The sequence below is a fragment of the Meriones unguiculatus genome, chromosome 18, assembly GCF_030254825.1.
Source record: "Meriones unguiculatus strain TT.TT164.6M chromosome 18, Bangor_MerUng_6.1, whole genome shotgun sequence".
NCBI lineage: Eukaryota > Metazoa > Chordata > Mammalia > Rodentia > Muridae > Meriones > Meriones unguiculatus.
The window spans coordinates 20,494,314-20,516,826 of NC_083365.1; the positions used below are offsets into that span (position 1 = coordinate 20,494,314).

General features: G+C 53.6%; 2 protein-coding genes across 8 annotated transcripts in view; one reads left to right on the top strand and one right to left on the bottom strand.

The window, feature by feature from the left end:
- Positions 1 to 549: 549 nt before the first annotated feature.
- Positions 550 to 20,566, bottom strand: Map1a (microtubule associated protein 1A). Of its 4 annotated transcripts, none has more exons than XM_060372246.1 (7): positions 20,285 to 20,566; positions 19,316 to 19,417; positions 11,406 to 11,488; positions 11,040 to 11,180; positions 5,603 to 10,829; positions 2,239 to 2,459; positions 550 to 2,052 (listed from the first exon to the last, which is right to left on the bottom strand). In XM_060372246.1, the coding sequence occupies exons 1-7, from the start codon at positions 20,520 to 20,522 to the stop codon at positions 1,897 to 1,899; spliced, it is 6,168 nt and encodes a 2,055-aa protein (XP_060228229.1). In that variant the 5' UTR covers positions 20,523 to 20,566; the 3' UTR covers positions 550 to 1,896. The 4 variants fall into 4 exon arrangements, with proteins under 4 accessions (XP_060228229.1, XP_021505516.1, XP_021505515.1 ...); XM_021649841.2 differs by having other exon boundaries at positions 2,239 to 2,456; positions 2,603 to 10,829; positions 20,285 to 20,564; XM_021649840.2 differs by having other exon boundaries at positions 2,603 to 10,829; positions 20,285 to 20,564.
- The window catches only part of Tp53bp1 (tumor protein p53 binding protein 1), an 85,265-nt gene continuing 82,561 nt past the window's right edge, over positions 19,810 to 22,513 (top strand). For all 4 annotated transcript variants that reach the window (XM_021649859.2, XM_060372247.1, XM_021649860.2 and 1 more), the window contains exon 1: positions 19,810 to 19,960. The gene's annotated coding sequence lies outside the window, so the exon portion shown is untranslated. The remainder of the gene's footprint in view (positions 19,961 to 22,513) is intronic.

A 22,513-nucleotide genomic window follows, 5' to 3' on the forward strand; every position in this document is an offset into this window, starting at 1 on the left:
TTTCAGATATTTTTTCTTGTTTAATTTTTTTTTTAAATTTTATGTGTATGGGTGTTTTGCTTGCATGTATGTCTGTACACTGTATGCATGTCTGGTGCCCAGACGCCAGAAACTGGAGCTCTGGAGATTTATAAGCTTCCATGTGGGTCCTCTCTGAAAGAGCAGCCTGTGTTCTTCATCACTGAGCTCTCTCTCCAGCACCTTGGTTTTTTTGAGACAGGGACTCACTCATTATGTAACTCAGGCTGGCCCCGAACTCACTGTAGCTCATGCTGCCCACAGTCTCCTGGTCCTACCTCTACCCTGAGTGTTAAGACCACAGACATATCCCAGCACAGCTGCTCCTTTTTAGAACCGATGCTGGTTCCCACATCACTTCCTCCTTTCACCCACAGTGTGTTCTCTGGCTCTCCTGGGCCCTGGAGGGGGGGGGGGGTCTGAATAATCAAGAGTCTTCCGGGCTACATAATGCTGACTGAAGCAGAGAGATGGACACCAGGACAGCTTAACGTATGGAGGCTGGCACAGCCTAAGCGGCACTACACCATCTGCAATGAACTTGATTTATTGTTAGCGTTGGAGGTGGCTCTGTTACAGCAGCCGGGAACTGTAGCAGGGAGGTGTGGGGAGGAGCAGAGCACAGCAGCGGGGGAAGGGGAGCTAGGAACAACATGAGGTGGGCTCCACTGGATTTCCCATTGGCTTGGCAGAGAAGGCAAGCCCCCAGGCGCTATCAGCATCTGGGTTTCTCAGTCCAGCAGGGTCGGGCAGGGCTGCTCACTGGCTTGCTTGGGGCGAGGTCCTGTCCTGTAGTAGAATGCTTATCCTGTCACTCAGGAGGAGTTAAGCTACAGCTCATCTTCCTCTCTTCTTGCCCCTCCTCCTTCCTGTCCCCCCCTCCTCCCAAGTTCTCTAAACCAGCCTCCACCTCCCAGAACCTCTGTCCAAGAGCTGGGGTTTGGAGAGGCAGCCAGTGTTCCCGTTTCAGCTGCAGGATGGTAAAGGACTGGAATGTTGGGGAGTCATGTGTGGCTAACGTGTTGGATGTAAATGTCAGGCAGTGGCTTATTTTTAACCCATTACACACCAGGCCATAGCAAATGACCACATGCAGAGAAGCCAAGCAGGGGATGAGGAGGAATCAGGGTTGTTGGAATGGGGTAGGTGAAGACTCTAAATGATCAGGGAGCTTGGAGGGATTGGGGCTGGGGCTCTCCTTGCCCTTTGTGCTGCCCAGGTAGCCTGGTCTGGGCACACCCCTAGGTTGTAAATGGTATGAAGTGGGGGCCGAGAGATGAGCTCCTTTTCCTCTCCCTAGTTCTTGGTCTAAAGAGCTTCAAGTTTTGGATTGAGACATTCAGCTATTGAGGGAAGCAATAAGACAATATAGCAGCCACATACCCCCAGGTCCTTGCTGGAACCTATACTCTGGTGGCTAGGGTGTGGGAGATGAAGGAAAGGGCACAGCTCTGGGCACCTTACTAACAGTGGCCTTCCCTATAGCATATAAATTATTAGCAATCCTCTCTGGGATGCCAAATAAATAATAAGGTTTGGGGGAGGGGAATGTTAATCTTCCTCCATGAGGGAGGACTGTGCTCTCTGAAACCCATCCTCATCCAAGACCAGCATTTGGCAGTGCTAGGAGAGGGCATTAGTCTAGGGGTTTCAGGCCTCAGATGACCTCTCATAGTTTTGTATTCCCCCCTCATGAACCTTTGGTCTTGAAATCCCCAGGAACAGATGAGGGGAAGGACAGTAACCTCCCATTTAGCCCAAGCTCTCATGACGTTGCCCCCGCCCAGCTCCATTTCCCTCAACCCCCAAAGGACTCAGCAGTAGCCATTCTCTAAATGAGCTGTAGGAGTGGATCCTGGGGAAGGGAGGGTGGGTCTCTCAGAACTCAATCTTGCAGGCTGGAAAGGACTCGTCCTGCATCACCACAGTGCTGCTGCTCGCCAGGACCAGGACGTTCAGTTGCTGCTGTTGCTCATGTGTCTGCTGGTACCACTCACGAGTCACCTCCGTGTCATGAGTGGGAATCAGAGTCACCTAAGACAAAGAAAACATGCCTGTGGTGAGAAGGTGAAGGAAAGATAAATGAGGGAGAAGGGAAACCTGACGGTCTCAAAACAGTCCATAGAAAGGACCTTGCCCGTTGTGAATAGGGGCTGTGTTCCACTCTTGCCTCTGACAGGGCTTTGTCCAGCATTCTTCCCTTCCTCTCTTGCTACTCACCTGAAGGTTCTCCCCCCACTGGGCCTTGCCTTCCAGCAGGGCATCCAGCACGGCCCGACTTGGCTCGCCATTGGCGGGGTCATTCCCACTGACCACATAGTAGGATGCACGCACTCGGCGGAAGAATCCCAGATCAGCAGTCTTGCCGCTGCAGTGATTCGGGATGTAGGCAAGATCTACGTACACGGGAGGGCCGGAACCACCTTTGGAGCCTGAGGCTGCTGCAGAGGCAAGCAGGATGTGTTGTAAAAGCAAACAAAATAAACAAATCTTGGCCATCTCCCCACTTGCTTGAACAGCTGAAGCCTTTGGCTAGCCCACACCTACTCCAAGCCAGCGTCTCCCACTCCCCTGATATACTCACTGGATCCTGCCTTGAGTCCATTGACTAAGCCTCTGGACATGGGGCTGTGTCCATCCTTTTCTTCGGCTGAGGTGACCTGACTTGGAGTGCTGCGAGGTCGGGGTAGGGCCCGGGCTGTTCGATCTACAGGCCCTTTGCCGGGGGTAGGCGACCGTTTTCCCCGGACATCCAGACGCCGAGCAGGAGAGGCAGGCTTGGCCCGGCCCGGGGCCCTCCGCCCTAGTCGCCCCTGCCCCTTTTCGCGTAGTCTCTCAACCCTCCCAGACTCTGAGCTGAGCCCTTCCGGGTCAGCCATGCACACATCCGGTCGGGGAGGGGATGGGCGGGGGTCTGGTTGGGGGGCTGGGGGTGGGTCGTGGCCAGGTCTGGGGTGGTGAGTTCCACTAATTCCCCCAGCTTTGTCTACAGGCAGGAAGTCCCCATCTTCATCTGAGTCGAGGGCTGCTTCAGCCGTAATGGATGGGCACTCCTCAGTCTCTGGTGGGACATCAGAATCTGACTGTGAGGAGCCTGAGTCACTGCCTGATGTAGGGGGTGTCTCGTCAGCCATAGGGCATGGGCCCCCTGTGGGCCCTGGCCTCCCTGCCCGGCGCCGCCCTCCTTTTCCTACCAGCCGAGCTTCTTCAGTTGAAAGGTCACTGTCATCTGTGGTTGGGGGTAGAGGTGGGTTCAGGAATGACGGAGAAAGCTCTCCACAGCGGGGGCGGGGCTCTGTAGCACATCCCTGAGGTCCAGACTCAACTTCAGGAGAAAGGCTGCAGGGTGGACCCCCGGAGCTCTTCCCAAGATGCAGCGGCTGTTCAGATGAGAAAAGTGTATCCGGTCGGGAGCTCCTCTCAGCTCCCTCGGGCCAGGACCCTCGTTCCCAAGCAGGACGGGCCACGGCCTCTTCTTTTTCTGCCTTGGCTGTGGCAAGCCCTGGTGGCTTGGGGCTGGTTTCTCCTGGGCCATTGGCAGCGCGATCTCCAGAGGGGCTATCGAAGGGGCTTGGCTTCTTGGTGAGTTCCCCTGAGCACTCCAGGTGGTAGGGCACGATAGTGTCATCCTTGTCTCCAGGCAGGCTTGGAGCTGGAGCCAAGTCCAGTGAAGCTACCGGTGCTGGGCTCAGAGGAGTGAGGTCCCAGAGGCTGTGGGCAGCTGGCGCCATTCCTGGGCCCAATTCTCCAGACCCCTGTTCAGCAGCCTCTAGACCTGGAGGGAAGCAGCGTTCAGCCACGCTTGAAATGACAGGTGTGGTAGCCTCAGAAGATGACCCTTCAGACAGGGCTGGTGAGGCAGGTCGTGGCAGATTGGAGAGGAGAGGGGCCCCAGGAGAGCTGGGTGATGGGAGTTGGGGGAGTGAGGAATCCAGGCTGGGTGCCTTGCTCACTTCTAGGTACTCATCATGTCGGGTTCTGGTTGGAGTTCCTGGAACCAGGGCCAGAGCTCGGTCCCCAGAGAAGGCAAGGGAGCCACAGGGTGCCGAGCGGGGTTCAGCCGGTGAGGGCAGCTGTGGGGGCGCAGGCTGCAAGGAGGAGAAGCCAAAGGCTGAGGCAGGGAAGTCCAGGCTTGGTCGGGCGGGTCCTAGGTGTGAGTCTGAGGAAAGGCTGGTATGTGCCTCAGTTTCAGGCCACAGTGAGGGGTGGCCCACTGGCATGGGGTACTGGGGACTTGGGGACTGGGCTTCTTTCTCTGGCTGTTCCCGAGCCCCCTTCTCCAGGTCTGAGTCACTAGTACCGTCATTCCAGTGACCCCGGCCCAGTTCTTTTGGGGATGGGGTCCTCCTGTCTGGGCTACAGCTCACTGTGCTTCCATTAAGAGGGGGGCTTGGGTCTTTGCTGAGGGAGATAGGGGCACGAGGGGGCACTGCCGGAGGGGTGAGGCTGGACTCCACGTTGGGGGCTGGCTCTTGCCTGGGAGGTACAGTGGGTCCTGCCAGAGCTGCATAGCTGAAAGATGGAGTGTCATATTGTAAGCGTTTAGGTGAGACAGGAGAGGAAGGCTCCTTTTCTGAGGGCGTATGGCGGCCAACAGCCTCCTCCTTGGTTGAGAGGCGTGGGGGCCAATCCCCGGGTGCCCCCAGTGGCGGCTCCCTAGTGGGGCAAGCAGGGCCCAGCCCAGTAAGCATCATCTGCTCGTAGATGTCTGCATACTGAAAACTTCTCTCATCGGGGTAGGGCGTGGGCTCCCTCTGCTCCGGTTCGGTCTCCTCAGTATCCCTGGTAGTGCTGCTAGCCTCTGGGACTTTTGAACCGAAGGTGCCGCTGTCAGGAGCCCCAGCCCCACCCTCCCCTTCCCTTTCCCCTTCAGCTTTGCGATAGTCCTTCCCCAGGGGGGAGTACGGCCCACCTTCCAACTCAGCTGCCCCCTCTTGTACCGCAGCCACCACACTGTCATACTCGGCTGTGCCCCAGGAGAAGGGCACAGGGGTGTGTGGTTCTGGGGCAGGTGTCGGGGGAGCTGGAGCTGGAGTGAGGGGTGCAGGAGGCAGGGGTCTATCCTTGGGTACCCACGGTGGGATCTCAGCTAGCCAGGAAGGGGTGGTAGGTTCATTCCTCAGAGGTGGTGCAGGCTTAGTGTCTGGGACAGGACTTTCTTGTCCTGGGGCTGGAGGAACCCTCTGTCCAGTCATCTCAGGTGGAGAGGATGGAGGGGAGATGATCTCAAAGGGGGAGCGAGTCAGCTTGTCCTCTTCATCTGGTGGCAGGCCAACTGGCGACTCAGCAAGCCAGCGCTCCACCTCCAGCCCCTTCTGGGGCAGGGGCTCCTGGAAATCCTTGAAATCTGAGGCCCAGGGACTCCGGGGAGTATGCTGCAATGAGCTTGCTTCTTGTTCCTCTGCCCCCTCATCAAGAAAAGTACTTTCACGTTCCTCAGAGTACCGTGGACGGGCTCCTTGGCCATCTAGCTCGTGAGGAAACCAGACCTTCCTCTCGCAGCTTAGCTCCCTCCAGTATGCATCCTGCTGCAGGCTTATTTCTCTGTCCCTCCAATACCTGACTTCTTGCTCAGGAGACTTACCCTCCCAGGCTGGAACAGGCTCTTTCTGTCCTCCAACTGGCTCTTCTCTGTCTGGAGATGTTTCTCGCCATCTATGGCCCACATCCTCCTCCTCCTCCTCTTCCTCCTTCCAGTATTTCTCCTCCTGCTCTTGAGCCTTGCCTCTCTGTACTGGGCTCTCTTCCAGCCCCAAAGCTCTGGTCTTCTCCAGGGCAGTTTCATCCTGCTGCTCCACAGCCTTGGCCTTTTCTGGAGTCTTCTGATCAAGGATTGTCTCTTTCAGTGTTGTGGTTTTATCTTCCAGGAAAGAGCTCTTCTGCTCCTTGTCTTCTTTTAGGGTCCCATCTTTCTGTTCAGCAACCCTGCTCTCTTGGTCCAGGGCAGCACCCTGCTTCCCAAGGGCCCAGTCTTTTTGTTCTAAGACCTTGCCTTTCTCTTCTGAGGCCTCATCCTTCTGTTCTTTATTAGCCTCGCTTTTCTGTTCAGGAGCTCTCTGTGTCTGTGTTGGTTCAGGGATGATGTGCTCTGGAGTCTTGCCTTTCTGTTCTAATATTCTGTCTTTCTCTTGTGGGGTCTTATCTTTCAGCTCTACGACCTTGTCTATTTTTCCTAACTCTCTGTGCTTTTGCTCTCTAGCTTCTGGCTCAGTGGTTTGGGTCTTTCGCAGGTCTGTGCCCTTTTGTTCTGAGGCCTGGTCCTCTCGCTCTAAGTCTTTGTCTTTGGGTTCGGGACCCTTGTCCAGCTCTACAGCCACATCCTGTTGGTCCAAGCCTCTGCCTTTCTGTCCTGAAGTCTCACCCTGCTGTTCTCCAGGCTTGCTTTTTTCATCTAGAGCCCCGTCTTTCCGATGCGCGACTGAATCCTGCTCGACAGCAGCAACCCTCTCCTGCAGAATCTGGCCCTGCTGGAGGGTCTCATCTTTCATCCCGAGTTCCTTTTCCTTTTGCTCGGCAGTTCTGTCTTTCAGCCCTGGAGCTTTACTTTCCCATTCCATGGCAAGGTCCTCCATGGCAGGACTTGACAAAGACTCAGGACTCTTGGTGAGGGAGCTATCAGATGTCATAGCATGTCCAGCAGGGCCCATGACCTCAGACCCAGGTGAGGCTCTCTTATCACCTGATGGTGGAGAGTGAGAGAAAGGACTACCAGGTAATTTTCCAGCAGGGCTCTCATCTGTGACATTTGCCTCTCCAGCAGCCTCCTCTGTGGGAGGTGACACTGCAGCAACAAGGGGCTCTGGAATAGACACAGGAGCCAGGTGGCAAGAGATGTCTTCAGCCTTCATCAAAGGCCCCTTTTCTTCCTTTCCTAGGCTTAGTTCTCCAAACTGGAGGGTGCCGAGGCTTTCTGGAGAGAGCTGCTTAGAAGAGATATCCAGAGAGGTCTCCTTGCTAGGACTCTCTTCTGAGAAAGAAAGTGACTGGGTGTCCTCTGGGGATACCATTGGCCAAAGGTCTTTGTGTAGATGCTGCTCTTTCAGGCTACAGGGAGACCTGGACGTGGCTTCTTGTTTGGCAGTGTCTGGGGAGACTACACTGAGGACAGACAGGGACTCTGCATCTTCAGGGGAAAGGCTTTGATCAGTGAACCGAAGTACGTCATCTCTCTGAGATTTACCAGGTTCTTCAAGCAGTGCACTGGCTTCTCCAGGAAGGGTTCCTGCTCCTAAAATTGGACCTGCCTCTCCAGTCTCAAACACTACTGCTTTGTCTTGTTCTGGCAACAGCTGAATGGTGCAGCCAGCGTGACCCCCGACAATGCTGACAGGAGCATCCTGGGCTTGGGGGCTCTGACCCCCAACAATGCTGACAGGAGCATCCTGGGCTTGGGGGCTCTGACCCCCAACAATGCTGACAGGAGCATCCTGGGCTTGGGGGCTCTGACCCCCAACAATGCTGACAGGAGCATCCTGGGCTTGGGGGCTCCTGGAAAGAGGTGCTTTCCCCTCTTCTAGTATGCCCTCCTCAGGCCCTGGCTTGACTGTCTGCTCTTCAGCATGTTCCTTGACCACACCTGGAGTATGCTTTGTGTCTCCCCAGGATTCTTCTTGAAAGTCTTGAGGCTCAGACTGTTCTTCCACTGGGGACTGATGAAAGGGTGTGTGGGTGGCACTGGGTGGGCCAGATGGTGGAGGAGATGCCATCTTCACTGTGCTGTCATCTGGGCTGAGGCACCGTTCCTCCACTTCTCCAAGGGCTGCTTCCCCTGGGTGTAGGGCATGTCCAGGGGCACCAAACATGGCAGCATACTGACTGGACAGTTTCTCGGATGCTGTTACATTTTTCTCTTCCTTTCCCACAGCCTTCTCCTCAGTCAAGCCTCTCCCGACAGCCTCTCCTTTCTTCTCTGACTCGCCGGGCACGGAGAAATCCTCACAGGGCGGGGACTTGAAGCCCTTATCTTCTTCCAGTGAAGAGGTGGGTGAGATGGTGCCAGCTGATGGCACATAGTCCAAGCCCTGAGTGGCCTCGGTGCGGGAAGAGGGGATACTTGTGACCGTGTCGAGCAGCAAGGAGCTCTTGCCTGTCTCCTCTGTCTGGGGAGCTGTGAGTGAAGCCGCAGACTGGTCCTCCGCCACCGATGTGGCAAAGGAAGAGAGCTTGTCGCATTCAGTGATGGATGTGGCAGAAGACACGTGTTCCTCTTCGGCCAAAGGGGCAGCGACCATGTTAGGGGGATAGGTGAGTTCAGTCTCAGGTGCCCCGTAAGTTTTGCTAGAGGTGGCGAGAACAGTGCTGTCTGCCGCCTGGCTGGCTTCAAAGGGACCAGGACCTTCAGGCCCAGAGAGGTCATAGGTACTTGTAGGAAATCTGGGCGGGGCTGGGCGTTCGTCTGGCTCGTCATGGATCTCCTCGTCTGAGATGGTCTGCTCAGTCTCTGAGTATCCCGGGATTGTCTCGTCCTGAATGTAGGAGACATGCTCAGTGGCTCCAGCAGGTGTGGCCAAGCTGCTTAGGAATGATGACGTCTCCTTCTCAGGCACCTTGCCCTGGGATCCCAGTTCCCGGCCCCCGAGAGTATCTCTGCCCTTTGGGATTACCTTTAAGGCCTCCTGCATATGTTTTTGATAAAAACTCTCAGCCTTTGTCTCTTCCTCATCCTCATCTGATGGGTGAGCCTCCTCCATTTCTTCTAACTCAGCCTTTTCTATCACATCCTCCTTTACCTCAGGTTCACTCTCGTCCCTGGCCTCAGTGCTTTCTGGGATCTTCTCTGCCTCTCTCTGCTTCTTTTCCTCCCAGGTTTCTTTCTCTTTCTCTGTCTCAGCCCCTGAGTCTGGGGCTTTCCCTGTATCCTTGGGAAGGTCTGGGACAACCTCGTTCTCCCTTATCACTTGTTCTTCTTGCTCAAGTCCTGGGACGGAGGGTTGTGCTGCCTGGATGGCCGTGCTTGGGGACCCCTGTAGTATCTCTGTAGTATCTACAAGAAGTGGTTTCTCGCCTGTGTCCCTTTGTTCAGCCAGCAAACCTCTCTCCTCACGCTTCAACTCCTCAAAGTCCTGCGTGAGGTCCTCTGGTGAGGACAAGGCTGACTCTCTGTGTGTACTGACAGGTGGGGCTGGCGCAGCCCCTTTCTGGGCTGGGGGAGTCCGGGGCTCAGAAGACAACTCTTTTTCCCCACGGGCAGCTCGGCCTTTGTCCATCTTGATCCTCCCAGGGGCCTTGGCTTTATAGAGGGTCTTACGGACCTCAGGGGTAAAAGGCTTCAGGTCTGGTTTGGAGAATTTCTTTACTTCAGGTTTGGTATCTTTTCTCTTTTCATCCTTCTTGGCATCCTTTTTCTCTTCCTTCCTTCCATCCTCCTTCTTGAGTTCCTTCCTTTCCTTCTTGATCTCCTTTTTCTCCTTGTCCTTTTTCTCCTCCAGCTTGGAGATCTTTTCTTTCAGGTGCTTCTTCCCCACTTTGTCCTTGATCAGCTTTCGCTTCTCAGCCTTCAGCGCTTCACTCGACTCTGTCCTTACCCTCTCCGGCTTGGAGGGTTTTTCTGGGGGCTTCTCAGACTGTTCTTTTCCTTTCTTTTCCGTCTTGGCTAACTCCTTGGCCAGCTCTGAGCGGGCCTCCTTGGCTCCCTCTTCTAACACTTCCTCCCGTTTGGCCAGCTTGCTCACAGCTGTCTTGGGAGCAGCTTTAAGGCTCTCCTTGCTGTCAGCCCGATGTTTGATTTTGCTGGGTTTCAGGTTGGTAGGCACAGCCCCAGCAGCCAGGTCCTTTTGTGTTGCCACAGGGTATCGCAGGAAGTCCAGGTGCCGAAGCTTTTCCAGGCCCTCCAAGATCTTGTTCTGGGGAGCATTTCCTGGGAAAAGCACACGCACAATCTTCTCAGTCGGGTTGGCTGGGAGCCAGACCACCAGAGCTGTGATGGAGGTCAGGTAGGGGACGGAGATCTCTGCCTCCTTCCCATTGGCCAGCACGATGCCTGTCTTGGCTTTACTATTGCCCGACCACTTCTGCATGAGGAACTGCATCTCCTTACTGTCCTTGACAGGGTTGAGGACATACATGTCCAGCCGACCCACACCCATTTTGTGGAAGAGGGTCAGTGGCTCAATGGTGTTGCTGACGACACGATAGAGAGGCTCGGCCTGGATGCCTAGGCGGTTCAGGTACTGAAGAGTGAGACAGGCCTCCTCAATGCTGCGCTTGGCCTTCCGGGAGGTGTCAGGCAGCCGAAGCTTATCGGGCACGTTGAAGAACACAACTCCAAGCTCAGGGGAGATGAGGTTCTTCACCCAGTCGCTGTAGCTGCTGGAGCCCTGGGACTGCTCCTCCTCCAGCTCTGCCACCTTGCGCTGCAGGAGCCCGTTGATGCCCGGCAGATTGTCAGCCCCGATGTGTGTGAGCAGCACGGAGTCGATGCGGTCCAGGTGCCGCACCAGCTTCCAGAAGCAGGACTTGCGGTCCGAGCCCCCATCCACCAGGATGTTAAAGCCGTTGACAGCAAAGAGAGCGGAGTCCCCGCGGCCGCCAGGGAAGATGTAGCAGCAAGGCTTGGAGAGCTTGAGGAAGCCTCCCGAGGTCGGGGGTTCAAGCAGGTCAAACGGGGAGGGCACGTCCACGGTCTCAGAGACATACTCGGAGAACTCGGCCACACCATCCATGGTGGGCAACACAGGCTCAGGATTTAGCTGGAGGCGCAAGGTCTCTTGGCAACTGGACAATCCCAGGTGGCTCCACTCACCCTCCCCTAAGCAGGAAACAGTAAGGAAGGCCTGGATCCCAGGGTCTCTATTGCTGAGCAATTGGGCAATCTAGAGGAACGGGAGAGAGAAGCTGATCAAGTCCTTGAGGGTGGTTTTAGTCTGACTCAGATTCAGCCCCTTAATCTTTACCTGTGAAAAGCCTACCTCCTGTCAGGGTTCCTGAGGATCAAATACTACAAGACCTCTCCTTGCCTTTCTCCCCACAGTTTAAACCCTACCCCTCGTCCCCTTCTTTCCAGACACTCTCCCCGAACTTACCTCAGGATTGTGAAGGACCCGGGCAAAGTTTTGATAGGAATAGGTACCACTCTGTAGGATAAGGTCTCCCTCCGGCTCTAAAGTTTGTCCACTCAAGATCAGAAGTTTGTGTGCTGATGGGCTACTAAGAAGATGGTGCACCTGAAACAGAAGAGGGTAGAAAGGGCACAAATATGGGGGACCGGGGGAAAGGCACGGATAATCCCTACCCCTCCCCTTCAGGGATATAAGGACACGTTCCTTATTGGTGGCCCCCAGAGTGGGGCTGAAGATTACACTCAGACCACACAGCAGCCAAAATGCAGCAGCACCGCAAAGGGTAGGTCGAAGCGCTCCGAACAAACAAGTCATTGGCCCTGGCCTTACCTCTGAGCTGATGCTGTCTGCACTCGGGTTGACTAGGATGGTGCTCTCTAGGGTGTCACTCTTGTGGCAGAGGGTCCTCTGGCCTGAGGGAGAGATGTAGCCATTTGTACTGAAATTCATAGGTATTGACTTAAAGTGAGAAGCACTGTGAGGGGCAGGAGAGGGAAAAACAAATGACCAGAGGTGGGGTATAGGGGAAGCCAAGTCCTGGTTAACCTTAGACCTTGCCATCTAGGATACCACTAAGTAAGGTCTAAGAACCATCTCCCCCAGCCCTTCCCGTTCACAGTTTCTTCCTCCTCCATCGTCTTCCCCACAGTAGCTGACTTCTCCCTTTCCTCCATCTGCTATACTCTCTGCTGCCCTGGCCCCACCCTTTTGCCTAGAACTTCAGCCCCAAACTGCCCTGTTGACAAGAAGCTTTTTGTCCCTCTGGAGCACTGGGTTCCTGGCGCTGCCTGGGGAGGGGGGGAGGGGGTAGTGGCCTCAGCTGGAGGGAGGGCTCCTGGGATGCCGGTCTCTACTGAGCTCTCTTTGCCTTTGCCCGTGGCCAGTGGTAAGGATACCCGCCCTGTCCCCCCAGAGTGGGGCTGAGGATTACAGGTCAGCTCGTGTAGCAGCCAAGATGGAGTTTCGGCACCACAAAGGGCGGGCTGTAGCATCGGCATGAGCAAGGTGTTGGTCTTGCTTGCTCCCCCAGCCAGGGACATAAGTCCTGTTCTACAAGGCCATGGAGACATGTGACAATCGGTTCTTGGAGTGGACAGAGAATTCTAACTTGCCATTCTGTTTTCTGACTTTGCCAAACCTTCAGGTAGACCCATGCAAACCATTCCCAAGTGTTTCTCAGCTCATTGTCCTATGTCACCTTCAGGTGTGCAGGCTTCAGAAACACTAGCTCACTGCCCAATTTGTTCCTTGTGAACAATGTCTTGCCTCAGCCTGTGGATATAGGAGGTAAGTGGTTGGGTTGGTTCAAAAACAGGAAACAGGACCAGTGATGCTCTCTGCCAAACCTGACACTGGAGTTTGATCCCCAGGACTGAAGGTGAGGCGAGAACCACATGCTGCAAGCTGTCCTTTGACCGACCTATACATGCGCGCGCGCGCGCACACACACACACACACACACACACACACACATGCACACACACAATAAAAACAACAGCAAGCTGGGCATGGTGGTGTACGCCTTTAATCAGGAGGCAAAGGCAGGTGGACTTCTGTGATTCAAGGCCAGCTAAGTTCCAGGACAGCCAGAGCTATAGAGAATTCTGTTCCAAAAAAAAACCAAACCAAAAATACCACTACCACCACCAACAGCCAAGAAACAAGAAGATGACACCCCCAGATCCTCTTCCCAGGGCTTTCTCCAGACTCACACAAAATACAGTGAAAGTAGAAAAAGTGAGACAGATGCTAAAGAAGTGTGTAACTAACCTTCCAGCCTCCCTCCTGCCTGCCTTCCTCCACATCCATCATGGTTGCAGTCACAGCAGGGTTAATCTTAGAGGCAGCTGGAGGATACCGGGAGGGGAGGCTCATAGTCTGTTCTCTGAGCCCTCTTCTGTGACTCCAGACTCCCTTTTCTTTCTGAGGCTAGGACAAGGGTGACTGGGGCCAGGGCCTTTGTTAAGAGGAAAAGCCTCAGGCCAGCCAGGCAGCAGACAGGCTGTGAATGCAGCTGTGGGGGAGATGAGGGTTTTGGAGACTCAAATTCTATACAGAGAATGTTGGGCCCAAGAGGAGTTCAAGGGTCCTCCTCAATGAACTTGGGGACTGAGGGATACTTTGAGGTCACCTCAGGGCCAGGCAGGGCAGGGTTTGAGCAGCTGGGGATATCAACCTCCCTCGCCAGTTAAGTAGTTCAGATTTAGGAGCCAGGGCTCCCCAACACAAACAAGGTCACACTTTCGATCTAGGTGGAGCAGAAAGAGCTGTCCTTTCCCCGCTACCATTTTCACTCAGCTCCACTCCGCAGCTTGACAGCCCCCAGTGTATCCTCATGAGACCTCTGATCCCACTTCCTGTCCTGACACAAGACCCCAGCCCCATCCCTGGGAAGCCAGTCCATTAGGTCCCGAATCCCTGCTCCGCCTGGGGGAAAGCGCTGTTCCTCTTTTCTGCTCCCCAGCTCTTCCGATGAAAGAGACTGCCTTGATTTTCCTTTATCTTTACAGAGGACTCTCCGTGGCCAGTGCTGTGGTGGGGGTGGCCTTCTGGTGTGAAGCTGAGTGGGCAGGAGGGCAGGTGTCTCCGCAGTGAGGCAGAAGGTTGGGGGGGGGTGCTCAGGCAGCTGCAGTTTGCCGCAGTGTGTGAGTGTGTGTGAGTGTGCGCGCTGAGCTCAGCCTCCAGCTCCGCCCCCACCCCCCACCCCAGCATGACAAGTCATTTTCTTGGCTGCCTCTGCATGGGGGTTGGGGGGTAGAGATGGGGGTGCCTACAGAGAGGGAGAAGAAACTGTCTTCTCTGCTGAAGAGCCCCCATCCTGGGGGGGGGGAATACACAGATAAGGTGAGGGTGGGGCTGAGACAGGGAACCCATGGGGTTGACAGGACCCGGAATGCGGGGCAGCTGCTGAAGAGCTAGTGCTCTCAAGCTCCCGAACGGCCTCAGAGAGGCCACAAAGGGGGGCTTAAAGCCCCAGGCTCAAGCTGGCCTCAGGGAATGGGGGGGGAGAGCCAAAAGCAAACCAGTTCGCCTGTGAGGAGGCACATGCTACGTCTTAGTGACCCGTTCCTTCCAAAGTGTAACCCACCTTCCCTTACTTGGCAAAAACTCAGCTGCCCCACGCACCCCAGAATAGGCGCAGCAGAACAGTCTAGTGGCTGATAACCCAAGGACCCTCTTAGTAGGTAAATTCCCCCTTCCTCTCAGATTCTTCTGTTTTTTCTTAAAGGCATAGCCCCCAAATGCCTCCTGTGCCCCGGCTGCCAGGCAAAGCCTGTGGCACCACCCTCTGTTGCTGCCTCTCAGCTGACGGTCCCCACCCCCACCTAGTAGAGAGGTACACTGTCACAGCCCCTGTTGGTTCTGCTGGCTCTGGATCCGAACTGAACCCTAGTCCGTAACGTTCACCTCCTCTCTCCCTCCATCCCAGGCAGCCTTCCCACCAGGCTAGCTCAGATCCAGATGCATCAGATGTGTGAGGTATCAGCTGCCCCCATCCTAACTCCCCATTCCAGCACCCCCATCCGTCTGCCATGCCATGCCTTCCTTACCCTGGGGTGTGGGAGGGAGCCCCTCATGGAGGCACCGGCTCCGGCTCCGGCCTTAGCCGGACAGCTTCAGGGAAGAGTCTGCGGCACTTGGGGTGGGAGTGAGGGGGGGCTGCTTGACGGGGAGGGCGGTGCCAGGGCGGGGAAGAGGGGCTGGTCTGTGACGAGGCACTGGAGATTTAACTGTTTCTTGGCCTTCACAGTGTCAGGGTTCTGGTGTTCCTGCTTGGCTATGGGAAAAGGGACTGTCTAGCAGTTCAGAGAGCCAGAGGGACCTCCTACAGCTCTGAGTACCTTCTCCCCAAATCTTGTTTAGTTAAGAAATACTCTCTCAGCATCAACTGAAGGACCAAAGCCCCACACACTGGGGCACAAAGCCAGCTATAGGAGGCAAGGGCCTTATGGGCCCTCCCCCTTCCTCTTAGAAACCATCTGCCGCCTCTCCCCTCGGAGGGACCCAGAGAGTGACCTTCAGTCACTGCAAGAGCAGGAGACAAAGAGGCTGGGGGGCCATAAATGGAGGGGAGCAGTGTGAGGGTGGTGCGTGATGTGGTAAGATGGACTCTGTTTTGAACCACAGCAATAGGAAACGGGAAGACAAAAATACATCTCATTTTAGATTGGAGGATAGTGTGAAATTCTGAAGCTGTCCCCAGCCCACTGGGGTGGGTCACAGGGACCCTGGGAGTTGTATGCAGATCTGGGCTAATGCAGCATGGCTCTGAGGGCCCGTACACACCACACCACAGCATCGAGTTCTGACTGTCAGAAGTCAGTGTCAGAAGGGTAAGGGAGGCTTCAGCCTTTCAGTGAAGGAGTTAACAAGGACCAGGGACCATCGCCAGGAGCCCAGACTCAAGCAAAGCTTTCTTACTATAGACCAGTCTGATATAAAGTACTCTTTGGGTTATGATGACTCTGTCCGGTGTTTGGATCCTGAGCCCTCCTCGTCCCTTCCTCTCTGTCACTTTGCTGTGTCTGTCTTACTTGATCTTGAACCTTTGTATATTGACCTTGTGTCCTTAGTCTCTGCCTCAGACTCGGCTAAAGTGTTCCAAGATTCAAAGGAAAGATCCGGAGAGCTGGAGCGAATACTCATCTTGCCTGTGATGTTCATAGTCTCACATCCTGCCCTCTCTTCATTAACCCTCCCTGGGTGTGGTCAGCTCCTTCCACCCACTCGCTGGCCAGCCCCAGCCCCACCCTTGCTCCAGGCTGCCAAGGACTGCTTTTGAAGGTCAGAGAAGCCAAAATAGTCTCTGCTTTCAGCACCCCTCACCCCCACCCCACTTTAGCTAGAGCTGAGTCACCAGTACTCTCGGGAACAGAGGGAGAAGAACCCTTGTTTGGGATCTGGGATGCAAAGCAGCAACATGGCTATATCCCCATTTGGATAGGAGAGGCCATCTGCACAGACAGGCACACAGGATGTAAACCAGGCTCAGTCTGGATCACCATGGGATGGTACCCTCCCTTCTGTAACTTCAGCGCTCTTATTTCATTCTGCCTCCAGCCTCCTGTCTTCTCTCTGCTTTTCAGGGCTCTCTCTCAGTGTTGGAGGGGACACAACTCTCCTAGACATTCGGCTTGAGAACAAAATATCATTTCCCAATGGAAAGCAGAGCCCACCTTTCTTCTCAACCACATACCCCCCCCCCCCCCACACACACACAGCTTGGACATGGTTCCTGGTCACTCTTGGTATTTTTTTTCCTCTTCCCATCTCTAAGCAGCCTCTGTGGCAGTGAGCCCTTAGCCCTTAATCCTGCTCTCCTGCAGTGAAATGGTGCGATGCCAAAGAAGAGAGGGAGGCTTGAGTAGCCCCTGATCTCACACCTGACGCCACTTCCTAAACCATGCCACTAAACAAGTCAGTTAGACAATGTCAGAGCTTGCTTTCTGGACTGGCAAATGCGTATATTAGAGCCACCCTTTAGCTATGCTGTGAGGACTGTCTTCACCTGAAGAAAAAGTTCCCATTACTGCCTAGAATCCTAACCTTACAATGCATACACATGACAGTATTTCTCTCTGTAGAAGGTTTCAGAATGAGTACCTTAAATCAGAATCCCAGACCAGACTAGTACTGGGGTACTCTAAGGTCTCAGGCAAAACCAAAACTGAAGATGCTTACAGAATGAGGCTCGCCTTCTGAACGCCTCTCTCTCTACCTTTCCATTGCAGGGAACAGCGGAATTCTTTAATGCAGGGTCCTCTCAAAGACAGAGGGACACAAAGGGGCTCCTCAGCCTTCTCCTCTCTAACCCTCTCACCTCTCTCCAGCTCTCCATGGTCTTGGGAGTCCAGACTGGTCATGGACTTGCTATGTAGCCCAGGATGATCTTCTGCCTCTACTTCCCAAATGCTGGGACTATAGGCCTGCACTGCTGCACCAGGCTAGCCCATGCTTCTTAGTCTTAGAACATTAATTCTCGCTTTCCGATGGGAGCTCAGCAGTGATGTATTAGCCCACCATCCCCTACCCCGACCCCTGTGGATCCAGGGCCTTCTACATGCTAGGTGGGCACTTCACCTGGGGTTGTACCCCAGGCCTTAAGCTCCATTTTCAATTATCATAAGTTTTTTTTTTTCCCTATTGTGTTAAAAGCGCTTAGAAGATTGGGGGATTTTAAGGGAAGAGGGGGAGCTATAATAGGGCCCCAAATCTGCTGAAAGCTAGCTACCCTTTAAAGCTTTTTACCAGGCTTGACCACTAGAAGGAGCTGGGCACCGACTCTCTGAGAGCCCCTTTTCTGCTGGGGTGGGGTTATAAATGTAGAGGGGGTGGGCCCTAGGAATAATCGCACTCTTGCTGTCATTGTAAGAGGTACTTTGTCCCTGCATTGTTTTGGCTACGGTGGTCTACCCTATGAAGTAAGCTAAAAAAGTCAAGCAAGTCATGAGGCATTGAGTGTATCTCCATGAGCTCGCCCCAGCTTTTGGTTCCCTTAGCCTGTTCACTCTAAGGAGGCTGGCTGTGTCTGCAGCTGCTTTGAGCAGACTGCGTGCAGGGACAGCTGAAAGAGAAGCCAGCAGGGGTGGGGCTGTGGCTGGGGGGGGGGGGTTGTTGTTGTTTTCCAGGAAGTCCTCCACAGTTCTCCAGGGACAGAGGCCACGTTGAAAATGTCTAAACCTCAAAATCTCTATGCTAAACGTAAGCCCTGCTGTTGGGTGGATGGCCCCAAGCCTCTGGAAGACGCTGTAGCAAAATTCTGATTGAAGAATTTAGTAGGTGTTTCTGTACCCATGCTTGTTTCTGAGAAGTGCCTGGGAATACGACTCTCTGCAAACCTCTTCCCAAAGCAGTCCCTTTGTCCTAATCTGAAGAACAGAGCAAAGGACTTTGCCTTAAATTCTTATATTACTCAAAGCCCCTATGGCCAAAAGGACAGGGTTAGAGAATTTGGTGTGAATTCCTAATAAGAAATAACCCCTAAACAGCAGTGATTAGCTTAATCCTCCGCCGCCCCTTTAGTCAGTTTTGTTTCAAGGCGTGTTATGTGCTAAGACTGTCTTTTGGTCATTGGGAATAAAGGACAAGTGGGTAACTTTTACGGGAAGCCAGTTGTAGCAGGGAGATGCTGGCTTCGCGTGTTTCTGTTTTTCAGGTTGCTGTACATACTCTGTGTGTAATGGAGCTTTAGTGATGTTAATCTAAATCATTTTCTCCAACTTCTCAGCAGCAGCTCCTAAAAAAAATGATGAGAAAATGACCAAAGGTCTGCCTGACTGGAGAAGCAGAAAGAGGTGATCATCTTCTGTACATATGAATTCTGTTATTTGAGGACAGTGACTAGCTACATGAAATTCACATTCTATAAAACTTCATGGCAGCAGGCATGGTGGTGCATGCCTACATTCCTACCACTCAGGACATAGAGGTAGGAGGATAACAAGTTTGATACCATCCTGGACTGTTTATCAAGTTTAAGATCAGCTTGGACTATATAGTGAGACCCTGTTTTTCAAAAAAAAAAAAAAAAAAAAAGAAAGTTGCATGGATTGGTGTGTCAACATTTACAATAATATGACCCGATGCCCAACACCTTTATCAAAAGATATAGGACTTTCCATACTCTCTCTGTAGACGTCTGTCATAGATGATAATTAAAATCTTACCTCCCATTTATAGACTACTTCTCCCACCCAGCAGAACTGATCTCGGAACCAAGCCTCAAAAATCCAGGAGACCTTCGTCCCAGCCTGGATCTGAGGGTGGTGATCTGATCAGCCTTTGGTAGCAGTATTCTGCCCTGCTCTCAAGATCTGCTGGCTAAGCCATGAGGAAACAGAAAATGAATGCTGGAGGGTGGGCTGTGAGAGACAAGGGTCTGGGAAGGTGAGCGAGGCATTCTGGGATGTCTATAAGGGGAAGCAGGGAGGCTGTGTTATACACAGAGGAGCACACATAAGAAAAGCCTGGGTTTTTGCTTACAAATGATTTGATCACTTTCTCAGCGCTTGCCAACAACGATCATCCTGACAAAATTATGATCCGCCATCATATGCTATGCTTGCAGCAGGTACTGGGTATTATCCACAGCATAAAGATAGCTTCAGAGCCAGCAAAAGTCCCTTCCCCCCTTCTTGCCTACCCAAACTTCCCACAAGGCCAGTTCTGCCCCTGGATACTGGACCTCTCCTTTACCAGCCCACACCCAAAGAACTGAGACAAATGATCCTAGTCCTAACCTTTGACCTCTGAGGAGAAGTGAGCTAGGTGCCGAGTAATGAAGAGTTTCAACTGTTGGTCCAAGTCAAAGGACGATAAGTCAATGTTCCAGGAGAGAATCCCTGTGGAAGAAGAAGAAGAAGAAGAAAAGAGGGTTGTGGGCAAAGTCACCTCGTAGGACCGCAAAAAGCACTGACAAGCTCCCGGAAGAGGAAAGGGAAGGGAAGGGATACCCTCTAAGAAGGTCTAGTGCCCATGTGCATCTCTCAACCTTCTTTTTCCCCTTTGTGGGCACCACAGGGCAAAGAGCAGAGTTTGGACCGAATCTGGTAATAAATGAGCTCGTTTGTAGTCTTTATTTTGTTTTTCAAGGCTGTCCAATTATGGTAGAAGTGACACCCAAGGGTCTATACTGTAGCTTTCCATAATGATTCTTCTTGGTAAATTAGATTCCAGATCCTCCTATGCCCCACTCCCTCACCTCCGCCCCTCCAAGAAGGCTTGCCTCCGCCCGCAGGTGGCTCCGCAGCACTGCGCCACAGCACAGCTGAGGGAGGTGAGCTGAGGAGCCACGAAGGTCACTCTCTCAACTTGCCTACCAGCATTCAGAGGTTTAAGATGCGCACCCGGCGTTCAAAAAGCTCCCCTAAAGAAGAAACTGTAAGGTAGGGACATGGACTTTTCAGGGTTTGCTGAGGACTTTCAGATACCTGGTGAAGATGCTTCGGGGAAAGGGGTGTGACCAGAGGGATCCCAGGGTCTGCACTAAGACTGCGGAACAGCGTGGGGTATGCGGGGAGGGTGGGAAAGCAAGACGTTGGCAGCTCAAGAGAACATAGACACATGAGTGGAAGATGCAGGTGACAGGGGCGCAGGTCTCGGGAAATGCACATAGAGATGGAGGATACAGAAGTGTGCACCGGGAGATGAATGCAAATGGCAGAGAGGCACGGATAGAGTGCTGCGGGACAGCCAAGACAGTGGCTCACCTTGTTCAAGGTGGGCCCGCACGGCCCTCAGCTGACTCTCTGTACCAATATCGCCGATCACGATGAGCATGGAGTATTTCCGCAGGTCCCAGCGCGCCGCCGCCACCGCGGCACCGGCCCCGCACAGAGGTTCCGCGGGCTTCTGAGCCGGCGATGTGCCGGGGCTCTGGAGCCCCAGCTCCCGAGTCGTCTCCATGGCAACGCTTCCAGGCCGCGCGGTCCCGGCCTCGGTCGCCATGGAAACTCCCGCGGAGTGCTAGGCTGGCTGCGTCCGCTGCGGGGAGAGTGCGCGCCGTTCTTAAAGGCCGGCGGCAGGAGCCGCTCATTGGTCGCTGCCTGTCTGAGGGCGGAGCCAAAGCGCCGCAGGGGCGGGGCCGGGATGTAGGTGCCGTTCCTCTGCACCGCTCCGCGTCGGGGTGGCGGCTGCAGTCATCCACCTGCAGTTTTCCTGACCAAGTTTCCCCCTCCGGCCTGAGCTGGGGTAGGACTTAGCAGAGGGCGGAGTCCACGGCCTCCCCTCGAGAACAACATCTAGTTAGGTTGTGTCTGCCTTGAGCACTGTATGTGGCAGTTCCACAGCCTCTCCCAAACCACGGGGAGCCATCTTGCCCCTCCCTGTCTCGAAGCTTCTATCGTGGTCTCCCTCTGGCTATTCTCGATGTCTGGATTTTTTTCCCCCTTCGCTGCCTGCCAGGGTCTTGGTCACCAGCCCTGGGTTTCTGTCCTTGTGCCGAGCTCTGGGCGTGGTCAGGCAGGCTGCTCAATATTGGAGGGGACGGGATGACCTTCCTGCCCTGAGTCCCTGGTGAGTTGTTATTCCAAGGATAGTGGTTGGCTAGTCTCCATCTCTGCTGAATGCAGTGAGGTCAGACTGCAGCAAGGAGGATTTGAGTAAAATCCAGGAAAGAACTTCCGGACTACTAGTGGTGTGAGACCGTGGATAACATTAGGAGACTGTGTAATTACTGCACAGAACTATATTAATATTCTATTTTCCTCTTTCTCTCTCTCCTCCTCTTGGTCCTACCCCACCCCATTCCCCAAGGTGTCTGCACCACTGCAACATGCCTTACCCTGAGTCATTCCGTTGTATGTAGCAGGCAGAAGGCCTGTATTTAGGCTCCAGCTACGTTTGCTTTTTCCTCCATTTACCTTGCACTCTGGAGACGGTAAAAGAGGGGGCTTCGGAGATGGTTCAGTTGATAAAGTGCTCCCCTTGCAAGCATGAGTTCAGATTCTCAGAACCCTAAAAGGCACAGTGGTGTGTGCTTGCGACCCCAGAGGGGGTGAGGTAGGAGGGAGAGACAGGTGGATCCTGGAAGCTTGCTGGCCAGCTAGCCTAGCCTACTTGGTGAGGTCCCAGGCCAATGAGAGACCCTGCTGTCTATATCACTCCAAAGTAAAAGGTCTGAGGAACAACACTCCAAATGGTCCTCTCACATTTCCATGCACACACGTTTAAAATCTCTCTCCCCACCAAGATAGAAAAGAGTGATAATTCCTGATAGAACAAGGCTGCCAATGATCCCCTTTCTGATTCTTAAGTACCTCACAGAAATCCTATCACGAAACATGTTACAGCTAACCAGCCAGCCCGTACAGTAAATAGCTTGGATATGGCCATGAAAATCCTTTTTGTAGCAGTCAGGAAAACAGCACTGTCAGGACGCACATCAGAAGGCTGGGTGCCTCTTCCTACCCACGGCTAGTTGCAGACCTGAATCTGTAAAATGGCATGGGAAAATGTGCAGTCCCTTTCTACTGCAATCATTAAGAGTAGCACATTGAGCAGGGAGCCAGCATGGATTGTGGGGAGAATAAGGGGACAGTTCCCATAGCAACCGTAGAGACAAGCCTTTTAACTAGCAGAGGGTCTCCGTATAAGGGACAGCAGCAGTTAAGTAGATGCTGCTTTCATTACATCTAACAGAGGTTAGACAATAGATGCAAATGGTGCAAGACGAGTCACACAGGGATTAGATGGGAGGAGCAGAAATTTAGGACTCTGATTTCAGACCCTGGTAGAATCAAGTCTTAGTAATTACAGCTGCACATGCAGACTGTGATGGTGCTAAAATCGCATGTGTTCTGAATAAGTTCGTAGTGGGTCCCTTTGCCAAAGGCAGACAAATGTCACAAAAAGATTGGCTCCAGGTATCTCTTCATCATCCTCTTCTGAGTGATCTTTCCATTACCATCATTATAGTACCAGGAAATATCATAAAAGCT